At 42.1% G+C, this 12,196-nt stretch overlaps 1 protein-coding gene across 1 annotated transcript in view; it reads right to left on the bottom strand.

Moving 5' to 3' along the window:
- Window positions 1–1,380: 1,380 nt before the first annotated feature.
- Window positions 1,381–12,196, bottom strand: part of igf1ra (insulin-like growth factor 1a receptor) — an 81,637-nt gene continuing 70,821 nt past the window's right edge. The window contains 3 exon segments of the mRNA XM_053426340.1: window positions 1,381–6,686; window positions 6,688–6,892; window positions 10,999–11,133. Coding sequence (XP_053282315.1) covers window positions 6,366–6,686; window positions 6,688–6,892; window positions 10,999–11,133 — 661 coding nt within the window. The 3' untranslated portion in view covers window positions 1,381–6,365.

Raw genomic sequence — 12,196 nt, 5'->3', positions numbered from 1 at the left:
GACATACAAATCTACTCTAGGCCCTGAATGCATCACTTCCACACTGACCATCACCATTTATTTGGCTGGGAAGAGCGCCCTCAAGCGGATAAAATGTGAGCTGCAGGAGCTCAGATGTTTGTTTTTTTTATTGTGCGGACATGAAATGCACAACTGTTTGTGTTTACAACAACGAACACGTGGAGCATGACCGGAAGAGAAACGGTGGTGGTTACAGGTGAGCCCACAAAGGTTTGTTCATGAATAATCTGTTTTTATTCTAACGGGACATTTGTTATCCGCCTTCAAGGGTTTGGACCTTTCACACAGTTCCTGGTGAAACCGAGCTGGAGATCAGCTCAGGTGAAGTGTGTGGGATCGTCATCGAACTTTTACGCATTTCGTTTTTTACCCAAACGTCACAGTCATCTGTTTCTATAAATGATTTTATACAGTCATTTAGCTACAGGGTTTGGAGTCGGTTGGCCTGGAAGAGCAGCTGGATGTTTCCATCAAGGAGCTTCCAGTGAGTTATGTGAAGACTCAGCAAATCATCGTTGAGATTGGGAAAACTCTTAAACCAGAGGTAAAGAAACTTTTGTTATTTACTCTACATGTTCTATTGATTTTATATTGTAATAAATCTCCAATACAGAGGGTAACAGAATGTGTATCATTTAAATGTATAATCACACAAGCAGCGACCTGGAAGTCAGCGATTTACCCCATCGACCGATCCCACAGTGACAGTCACACCTAACCTTCATTAACTATCAATCCAATGCCCAGTTCACATCACAGTATTCAGAGTATTCTCCCAAAACACTTAGTCTCAGTGTATTGAGTTAGAAACCAAAAGAGCCAAAGCACAAATATCAACAACATCATTTGCAAAACCAAGTTTCTCCCAAATTGCTAGAAAAACTTCAACGTTTCAAAGAATATTGACCTTTAAGTCCTCAGTGGTTCCTTCAGCCCTGGTCCAGATACTTATGGTCCCATAAATCATCTCTGATGTTGGTTTGAATATCTGAATATTCAAACCAACAGAACATAAAACCACTTTTAAACTCACTAGATTCAGGTTTTTATTTGGATCTGCACCAAATTGTACACACTCATAAAAACCAGCCCCCAAAACATACCTGATCTTATTTATCAAGATCCAAATCAACCATAATGTTCACAAACGCCTTATCCCTCATTGTTCAAGAAGTTGAAAAGATTCCTTGATGAAAAGTCCTGGATCCACAACTAAATTTAACATATTCTTCCGTGACTCCGCCACCAAGTTTCAAGGAAATCTGTAATTTGTTTCGTAATCTAGCTTGAAAACACAAACGGACATAATGGACATCGGTAACCTCCCTGGTGGAGGAGATTGAGCAGGACAAGCACCCATCGTTCTCATTCATTTATTTATTCAAAAATTCAGAGAGAAAAAAAGAAAATACAAGAAGTTGTCAGATACACATTTGGAGACGGCACGTCAGAAAAATGTACCATCTCAGCTATAGGTGTGAAAAAACTGTTTGAGGCCTCAGATACAGAGTTTGAAAGAAGACAGAAGAGTCGAGAGAAGGTATTTTTTTTGTTTTGTTGATTATTTCCTTCTCCAATCAGGTCATGAACACACAGATTTTTCTTTTTGTGAAAAGTTATTCTAATAAAATGATATTAGTGAAACCAAGGCCCCCTCAGAAGGAATGCAAATCATACCAAGAGAGGCATGATAGTGTTAAACCTCTAGCTCATTATTGCCGTTTGTTTCAATGCACCGACGCATTCCTCCATAAACCTGAGGTTTGCATGAAGAACATTCTGAAGATTTGAAATGACAGATGTTTTCTAGCTAGCGACGGTTTATATTTACACTGGATGTCCAGCTGTTGCATGTTTCTTTTACTTTCTACTCGTGTTGTTTACCATGTTTACCCGTAATCTATGCAAAACATCCCCGTCCTACTCTTCTTCCACGTGTTCTATTTAAACGCTGTGTAGTATGTGACAGGTTTGTGATCTAGCAGTTTTCCACCTAACAACAGGTTGATGTAATGTCTACTTTCAGAATTTGAAAAGATGAAATATAAAAAGTATTCATATTTGACCCACTGCTTACTGTACACCCAAACCAGAAAAAACAGGAACTAAATAAACGCACATATGTTCAGTTACTACACAAGATGTTTGCTTGTCTGGTGATATTTTGCTTTTTGTACCACTGTCGTGTAAAGCAGCTGTTTTTCAACCCGAGGATTGTTCACTTTCTGTTCATTCTTTCTTAAAATCATGCACAGATTCATCCCTCAAGAAGAACTCAGATTCAGCACCTCAATTTCACATTAAGTATCATTTGTTTTTGCTGCTTTTTGGTTTTTAATTTCCAAATTATTCCGTCTCCTTGCACGGAGACAGCGTTCCAACATCGATCCATCATCTTCAAAAAGTAGAACTGAGTTTTTTTTTCTACGTGAAGCTTCGAGATGTTAAAGCTCGGTATAAGATCCACTGAGGTGACTGTTTGAACCAGCAGCATTAACTGGAAGTGAGTAGCAGTACAACAGGCCAGGAACAAAGCTGTGCTAAGGTAGGTATAGAAAAGTCATGATATTCAGCAGGTAGACTTGGAAAAGGGAAGATGAAGAAATAAACCAAAATTAGTTTTAAAAAATAATCTTAGCAAGGAAATCAAAGTTTCTTCTGCCGTTTTGATTCCAACAACAACTGACTGAAAGTAGAAACATGTGGGAGGGGGCGTGGCTCCCGTCTCTGTGAACTGTTTGTCTATTGAAATATTTTTTGTCACATTCACACTTCAGATCCAAACGCACGACTGAATCTTATTTTTTGAGAGCCCGATCTGGATGTTTGGACTAAACTTGGTTGAAATTGATGAAATGTGGTCGCAGGGTGCAGGTGCACAGCAAACACTTTTTCCATTTGTTACATATTCCTCACGTTGACTGGTCGGACTTCTACATGAGCTGATTTATATTATTAATATAAGTTTATGTTTCTTTTGAAGATTGGAGGTTGTGACGATGATAATGGAGATGGAATGTTTGTGCTCAGCCTCTTACGTGAAAACGACTCGCAATTTAGAGCGCATTTTGACGTAGAATATATAATATAATAATAATATAATTATTAATCATATCATATTTTCTGGTGATCGTTGAGCTGAACTTCCAGCGCATGAATTCCATCTCTCGTCCTGAATCGGCTTCGTGAGGTTTATCTAGGATCCCTGTGGGTTTCAAATAGGGGAGGAAGTTTTTTTATAGACTAATGAAACAGAGTGAGATGTACCTGCTTCTTTTTCTTTCCATACATACATTTAAAAGAGTGAGGTAGGTGGATATTAATATATATATATGAATCTATATATATACTTGAAGGAAAAACGTTTTTTTTAAGTCCCCCAGTCATGACACAAAATAAAATACATACAAAAAAACTTTATACTGAATCATGGGGCATTTATACAGTGATTCAAACTGATATCACAAAAAAATAAAGGAAAAAGGAAAAAAAACAATAAATAACACTCCTACAGGAAGAGAAAAATAAAAACTTCGAAAACAAAGAGGGGGAGAGAGAAAACTCACCAGGCAACATTTTCAACAATGAGGAGAAAATCCTTCAAAAAAAACACTCTTGACCTTTTCAGCCTCCGATTTTAAGACCTTGTTTCCGTTCATGACGTTGAAATGTGTTCCCTTCCCTGGACTTTAACCCACATTCTTTTATTTGGCTTTCAGGAGCAGTGATTCTTTATGAAGACAAACAAAATAAGACCTGTTCTCGCTTTGAAGACAGAAGTGGCGTCGTCGTATTGCGCTTGTTTGGAGTGACGATGATCAAAATTTTAAAAAAAGGGAGGGAGAAGAAAATGGATTTTGTGAATGGTTGAGAGATGGTCGGCGTAATTAAGGCAAACAAGACAACCCAAATTAGCCCTATAGGTTTTTGAGAAGAGGCAAGAATATGGATGGGTTAAAAAACACCAGCTCTAGTACAAAGTTCTCATCCTGACTTCAGAAGGAGGCACCGAAAGGGGGGGGGGGGGGGCAGGTACAGTTTGTTGTAGAGGTCACTGAGGGGCCAGAGGGAAGGAGAGGGGGCGCTATTGGACTCGGCACAACAACAAGATGACCAGGGGGGCGGGTAAGGGGGGACGGGGGGGGGAGACATGTAGAGGACGATCATGAGAATGTGTGGAGAAAGCAAAGCCTTTACTTGACCTGAGATTGAGACGCACCTAGAGGGCGACGCTAGGCGCAGTGCTAGACAACAAAGTACAAAAAAGTGTGCAGAAAGTACACGCTCACACATCGAGCTAAGGTGTCCATTCCAAAATAATAATAATATTAATAATAATATTAATAATAATAATAATAATATTGACATCCACAAAACAAATACAGAAGAAACATTTCATAAAAAATTAAAGGCAATGAACATAATGTAGTGTTACGGGAAGAAAACAACTTTGGGGGAAACAGGAGCGACACTTTTTATTTTCTTTGTTTATGTCTAAATCATTTTATTTTTGTAGTTTTACTTTTATTATTTTTTAAAGATATAAGAAATGGACTGTAGTGGAGACCATAAAATACCAAACCTGAAGGATTCCTTTATATAGAACATCCAAAAAGAAGAAATAAAGAATAAAATAGCAGCTTTTGTTCTGTACAACAACAGAGGCAAAACATTTTGAATTGTAAAAAGTTTTTTCTTAAAAGTGACAAAAAACCAATGATGTGTATAAAAACGATCCTGCAGTCTAAAATGCAACTGTGAGACCTTTCATATGTGTTTTGAAATGTAGAGAAACGAAGGACTCTTCCAAAAGAGACCTGCTGTGGTTTTAAAAGTCGTCTCTAGGCTACATCACCGATCCAACACCTTCTCATTTTATTCGACTCCGTGGTGCCGTTTCATCCGAGTAGCGGTTTCACCCTCCAGGGGAAACGCACAATTAAAAAACGTCAGATAGGTTTTTGAGTAAATGGTGGAGTCTGGTTTTTTTTTTGCAGTGCGGGACTTTTGATGCTTTGATAGAACAAAGACAGAGAGAGGCTGTGATTCAGAGTTGACTGACTGGAGTCACATGTTTCTTCCCTCAGATGCTCACAACATGAAAGTGATGACGGGATCAAGTTTCTTCTCTGATCTAAATGGATTTGGGTAGAAGACTTAGGTGAATCCATCATCTGGTGAATCCATCATTTGCAACAGTATGCTAAATGTAATGATATAAAAATAATATGTTGGTGCAAAGAGAATTATTATCATTATCAATTAGTCCATCGATTCTTTGGATTTGGTTTGGAGACAGGCGACGGTGATATCGTAAAACTCAGGAAAAGCTGGAACCAATAAAATCTTGTCATTTAGTTTAAAAAATGAAATTATCCCTCCATAGATTAGTTTGTCTATGGATCCTGTTGACAAGTTTTATTCTATTTAAAGATGCCTGTGCTTACATTCTGAAATCCTGAATGAAACTAATATAGTCTTGCTTTCAAACAGGTTTCTCTGCAATTTACTTATTTACTGATTCTTTCCACAAACCTTTTCTAGGTCTATTCCACCCCCAGTGCAAATGCTGCATTCTGAGACACACACATACACACATACCAATTTTGGTAACATTTCCGCAAAAATGCAAATCTCAACTCTGAATCACAGCCTTATAACCAGAAGGGAGGACTGTTTGAAATAGGAGAGGAAAAAGCTGGATTTTGGCAACAGTTTGGCAGATACACAACAGGCCCCTCCTCTTCCATTGTGACTCACTCCTGACGGGATCCACACCCACAGAAATATCAACAGGAAAACAAAACATTATCTTAGTCCAAACTTTCTGATTGAGGCATCTCCACATGATACGAGCCGCTCTGCTCACGGCCACAAAGTCATTTTTAGATGGAAAGTCACTTTTAGAACATATTATAAAGAGAATCACGTGTTTGTATAAATACACACTCAGATATCCACAACATCCTCTCTGATATCATCAGGGGGAAAAGTGCTCTTCTGTTGGATTTGCTGGCAGATATGTTAAAAACAGAAGTCTGTCTATCAGGACACGTGCCTGTGTTTGTTCTCCTTCTTGAAGGACTCGATGACGGAAGCACAGGCGGCACAGGAAGGAGATCCCCAGTGTCCAGTCTGAGCCGCCCAACTACAAATGCTTTAGCAGGTTTCTGTCATTCTGCAGTTTTTACACTTCTGAGTTTGACCTCAGAGGAGTGGAGAGACCATCTACTGGCACTCAGTAGAAAAGCAAGTCATTCCTTACCTCAGCCATCCCTCCTTAAGAGATGGAGGAGAGGTTTGTGTTACCCTGTGTAAGAGGACAATGAGGGACTGGTCTGATATCAGCAGGCCGACGACTGGGGCAGTGGTAATGCCCGTTCGTTCTTTCTGCCCCCGTTCATGTGTGCGTAAGGTTGCATCTCATCAAAGTTGGGCCGCAGCATCACCACAGGCCCGTTGGCCGAGACATGTCCTGAGTGCTTGTCCAAAGCTTGGCCCGGAGACGCCAAGGCTGAGGCAGCCGGGCCCGGGGAGGAGGGAGACACAGGTCCCAGTAAAGGAGTACTCGGGCCTTGCATGGGGGATAACTGCTGTGCAGAGGGCGGCGGCGTTCCTCCCGTGCAACCCGACGAGGGGGGCGGCGGCAGCACACGGCTGCCTGGAGGATACAGGGTCCAGTGGAATGTTCTCCATGTTTTCTACCTCCATGTCCAGCTCCTCGGTGTCCGGCGGCTTGTTCTCATCACTGTAGAAGAAACTCATTTCCCTGAAGGGAGAATCCATGTCCTCCTTGATGCTGCTGATGATCTCCAGGAAGGACGGACGCATCTTGGGGTTATACTGCCAGCACATCCTCATCAGCTCAAACCTGCGAGTGACAAAGAAAACAGGAGTTAGTATCAGTTAGTATCATACAGTAGACAATGCAGTTAGGTCTTTTTTTAAGAAGGTAGGTTTTCTTATATAAATGTACACAGATATAATTATAAGAGTATACTTCCATCTATAATGATATATTATTTACGGTTCTGTTTTTGTCTGCGTTTGTTTGAGAATTCTTCTTGGATCTTGATGCGTTAGGTATTTGAGCAATTTAGTGCAAATAGAAATCTGGACTGGACGTAGTGAATTTAAAATGTGGTTTCATGAGGGGACTGTTGGTCATTCCAGTTCATACTTTGACTTCAGGGGGTTTCTTCAAAGATCATCACTTTGGATTTAACTGTTGAAGCCTCATATTACTTGAGGCTGAACACAATGCAAACTGTGGATTGTGATTCCCCATCTCTTTCATTACAGCTGTGCTATGACAGGATCACTCCAGTCAGTACAGACAGGAGGAGCATTGAAAGCAGTGTTTAATAAGTGTGAGAACACTTATTGGGAAAGTTGGGTCAGACTATTGGATCACACTGTAGGTTCATGTTTCCCACCAGCAGGTGGCAGAAGACACTGAAGTTTAGGTCCATTTCATTACTCTAAGGCAGGAACACTATATACAGTACTGATGTCTCTCTATGTAGAAAGTATTTATACGGTACATTGATGCAATGCAGTAATTTAGACTGATTTATCACAACTTACAAGATTATTTATGTTAACTACAGTAGATTTTTTATAGTTATTCTGAGCCTTTCAGAACAAGTACACTAAGTGTTACAGCCCATATACTGTGTATTCAGATGGAGTGCTGTTCAGAAATGAAGTTTAAATATTCCAGATACACACACGGCCGTCCTGCAGATCTGGAGCCAGTGGAGTCTGTGCAGTAGCGATCGAGGGATGAAGGAAGGTCTCAGCTGTCAATTGTGTTGTTTCACTTTGTTTTTATAAAATCAGATAACTAATCAAATCCAAACTTACTGGGGAACCGAGCCCTCAGACATACATCAGTGATAAAAACTACAAATAAATGGCAAACTTGTATTTGACATTGACTTCTTAATTAGGAAGGGGTATTTATAACCTATACTGGAGGTCACAATACGTTTGGGGGGGGGGGCTGTCATGTCATCTTTATTTACAGTGTGTTAAAACCACATAAACAGACTCAAACATTCACATTTTGTGAAATATTCATATGTCGGTCTAGGTGAATGCTTCAGGTCTGATGGCAGCAGCTACAGACGTGTAAACTTATAACTTATTCATGGTTGAGCAGGTAAATTTAATAAAAAAATTTTGTGAGGTAACATAAAGTAAGTGAAATTTGACACCACCTCACTACAAACACATTCATGCAGATGTATTGTACACTTGCCGTCAGCCACAACAATGACTCAAAAACTATTTTTCTTACTGCATTTAAAGGGAGACGTCTGAAACGTGGAAATGATTTATTTACTGTTACACGACTACACATACAGTGAGGCCCGTGATGTAGCATGTACTCAGCAGCGCAGTAAATCATGCGTCAGGTCGCTGTGTCAGGCCGGCAGCCGAGCTTTGGGAATGTCAAAACAACATCATAAAACGGCAGCAATATTACAGTTTTGTGTGGTGCTACACCGCACACCACAACTTCAATTACACACAAACAAGCTAAGAATACTCTGAAAGACCCGCTGACATAAACACCTTGGTCAATTCTCCTCTGCTCTTACGGTTCCCTCACTCTTGTTTGCTCTCTCCCCCTCAATCGCCTCTCTGCAGCCTCTGCAGCTGGGGGCCAGTTCCTCTCCGCGCAGAGGAATTATGGGTAGAGCTTTTACTTAAACACACGCCTCACTTCATACTCTGAAGCAGCAGGGTGTGTGTGTGGGGGGGGGGGGGGACTCTGACTTGTTTTTCAGCAGTGCAGCAAGTGTCTCAAAGCTGATGTTCAGATGTCCAAATCCAGGCACCGAGGATCTCCCATGAAAAGATGCGTAACGCTTGGAGCCGGGCCGACGCTCCGGAGTACCCTAACATGGAACTGTATAAAAAAACACTGGCCCCAATCTTCAGCTGCTATGACGCTCCTCAAGGTTTAACTCCATCCTCTGTTAAAGTATCTTTTAATGCACCAAATGATCGGTTTGAATAAAGCTTAACGGGCTGAAGTTTACCTTTACCCTCAGTTTGGTTGTCTCTCGTCCATTTTTCAACAACCCCGCCAAGATGGTTATGCAAACATGCAAGGATTCTTTTATCTTTATCTTGTATTTTCACCCCTGTCCATTTGGTTGGTTTGTTTGTCAGCAGGATTACGCAAGAAGCTTTTTCAGAGGAACATCGAGGAGTGGTGGAACACGGGCTAAAGAAGAATCCATTAAATGATGGTGTGGATTCGAACAAAGGGGCAGATCCAGGACTTCTCTTTTCTCTTTCTTTTAAATGGCGAGATGGAGCATTAACCTTGGTGGAGGTATGCCCTCTCTAAGTGCCTTTTAAGCTTGATATCTTTGATAAGTTGCACGTCGGTCCCTGTATCCTCCTTCGCCATGCTCTGTATATAGTGAGGGTTGCTATGAACTGGAATAAACTCCCAGAGTGAACATACTTTTCCATCACATCAATATTTACTGAGTGTTTTTAGCAAATGTTTAATAGCGATTGTGTTAAAATGATAAGTTCAAGATGAGATTTGGAGGCAGTCAGGCTTTTTGTTAAAGAATTGCAGAGACAAGGCCAAAATGTATCAAAAGAGATGGACAAAGAGTCCTTGAAACACTCGAGACAAAATCAGAAACAGACACACTTCGAGGCCAAGTGTGAGTTCAGAGCAGCCTTCAACCATCCACAGTCCATGTTGATAAACCTGAACAGGAATCTCTTGAGAACCGAACTGCAAAACATCGCACATGCAGTGTCCCCAGTGTGGTGAGACATTAATTCACAATAGCACTGGCAGTGATAGCGAACATTCCACGATAAAATCACGATGTTTAATGTGATCACGGAGTCTGCCTTTCATTTTCGCCCAAACCCGGCAAGACAGAACGCACTTTTGTCCGAGGGAAACTGGAGACAGAGACTTGGGAAATCCAATCAGTGACCCGCAGCTACCTGACCATGGGAAACACACACAGCACAAGGAGGACACATTCATAGTCCTCCAAATGTGACTCATCCCTCTGTCTATTATTCTGCCAACTTCCTCTTCTTGTTTCTTTCTATTCACCCTTTGTCAAGGACTTCTGGCCTCGCTGCACTCCAGCAATCTTCTGGAAATCTCCATTAAGTCACCGCAGCAGAGGCGACCGGTCTGACTTCCCCGTGCTCAGCCCAGAGACCCAGAGGCTACCCCACCACCTCCGTAACACAATCCACACACTCCTGTAATCGGGACAAAACAGCCGTGCTGCCATGGGAACCAGAAGTTTGTGTCTGCACAACACTCGGCCCCCTTTCTCTTTTTTTTCCTTCTTTACGCTCGCACTCTCTTTCTAAGGTGAGGTCAGCCGTGGAGAGAGGGAGGGAGCAGCATGCCTTCTTATTGAGGTCAGAGAGGGAGTGGAGAAATGCATAGATGCAGCGCTGCACGCCCACCAGCAGCCTCCGCCGGGCTCTCTCTCCTCTCGCAGCCGGGGCGATCATTAATGAATTATAAACACTTTGATCAATTCTTTCATTCGCCCCTCACTCCCTTTGCTGCCGCCGGACACGGTCGGTCCACGGCGACAGGAATGACGGGCGTTTTTCACACGGGTCATGGCATCCCTTGTATGGGCCGGCGATGACGGGTGAGGAGGGGGGAACGGGATTCTTGCTGCCAGCTGACCACTGCAGCCATGTTGTCAGCGGACCGCATTTAACCTGTGACGTTAATGTCAGGCCTGGTCTTGGCTCTGCCTGAGCATGCACACCACATGATATCCTACACACTTGGAAGCACGACTCAAAATAAACGCGGGGTGAAATATTGGGGGGGGGGGGGGGGGGGGGGGGGAGAGACGAACCAATACATCCTTCAGTGGTGTTACAACCTAAACCTGGAAGGTCAGGAGTGGGTGCTAATACAGAGGTATTGATCACAGGGAGAGAGAGACTCACAGCATGTCAGGGCAGTTGTCAGGCTTGTCCAGGAGTCCTCCCTCCATGACGAAGCGCAGCACTTGCTCGTTGGTCAAGCCCTGGTACGGCTGCTCCGCTAAGGTGGCGACCTCCCACAGCACCACACCAAACGACCTGTGACAAGAGAGGAGAGGTTCAGATAAACATAAGGTCGTCTTATCGATGCTCGTCCAGGTTCAGGGGCTCTGCAGATTTCAACAAGGTACATTTTAGACTTTTTAAGAACATGATTAAGTAGATGACAGAAAGAAAATGAAAAATCTTTAACATTTCCCAATAAGTGAAGATAAGGTGAAGTGGACTTGTAGAGTAGAACCTTCATAACGCCACAAGGATGAGGAACAGATCAGTGAAGAACCCATTAACCTTTGGTGCAGATCCTGATCAGGAGGAAGCTCCAGAAATTTAACTTTTTTCACTTTCTTCCACATTACGTTTGTCACTATTTACTGATGGGAAAAAAATTATGGATCTTCATTTTTTGAGTGTGTGAAATCTGGTGCTGTTGGAGCATTAGTGGATCTCACACTCTCCTCAGTGCTTTTCTAGTTGCTGCCTGCATTGAGTGTAACATAGGACAACAGTTTTCTAAAAGCCACGGGTATAAATTCTTAAATACAATAGTTCAACTTTGTCGTTAAAAAATGAACAAACTAGCGGGTTGGACATTTTCTCACCTCAAGTTTGTTTGACTGCAACAAATTTACTTTGAAGACACAAAAGACTCCCACAGCACCTCCATCGCCTACAGTCAACTTTAACGGCCTGAACAAGTGTAACCTGACAGCGTTTTCTTTGCCGGGCTGAGAGAAGCTCCACTTTGTATTGGCTTCTTCTAATGTTATCGCCATCACACTAATCCTAAAAACCTGTCGGCCTAATGAGCAAGAATAACGTAATCTGTGCACCATGTGTGCCAGTCAGTGGATCACAATGATGTCATTAACACGGGACGAGCCAACGCTTTAAAGTGTTTACAGTAAAGTGCAGTGTGACCTCAAGCTGCCTCGCACTGAGATAACCGTGTAGCTATTCATGAGGAAAATGTTCAAACCCAACTAAAAAGAGACCACAATAATTGCTCACTCTCGCAAGTCATATTTTTTCACCACTGGCACGAGTTCTGAGAAAACACTCGCAGTCTTTAGAGCAGCCTTGTTACAACACACTACACATG

This window comes from Pleuronectes platessa, chromosome 7 (assembly GCF_947347685.1).
Source record: "Pleuronectes platessa chromosome 7, fPlePla1.1, whole genome shotgun sequence".
NCBI classification, from domain to species: Eukaryota; Metazoa; Chordata; class Actinopteri; order Pleuronectiformes; family Pleuronectidae; genus Pleuronectes; species Pleuronectes platessa.
Note: the sequence above shows the minus strand (reverse complement) of the source record. Positions and strands in the feature narration are given on the sequence as shown.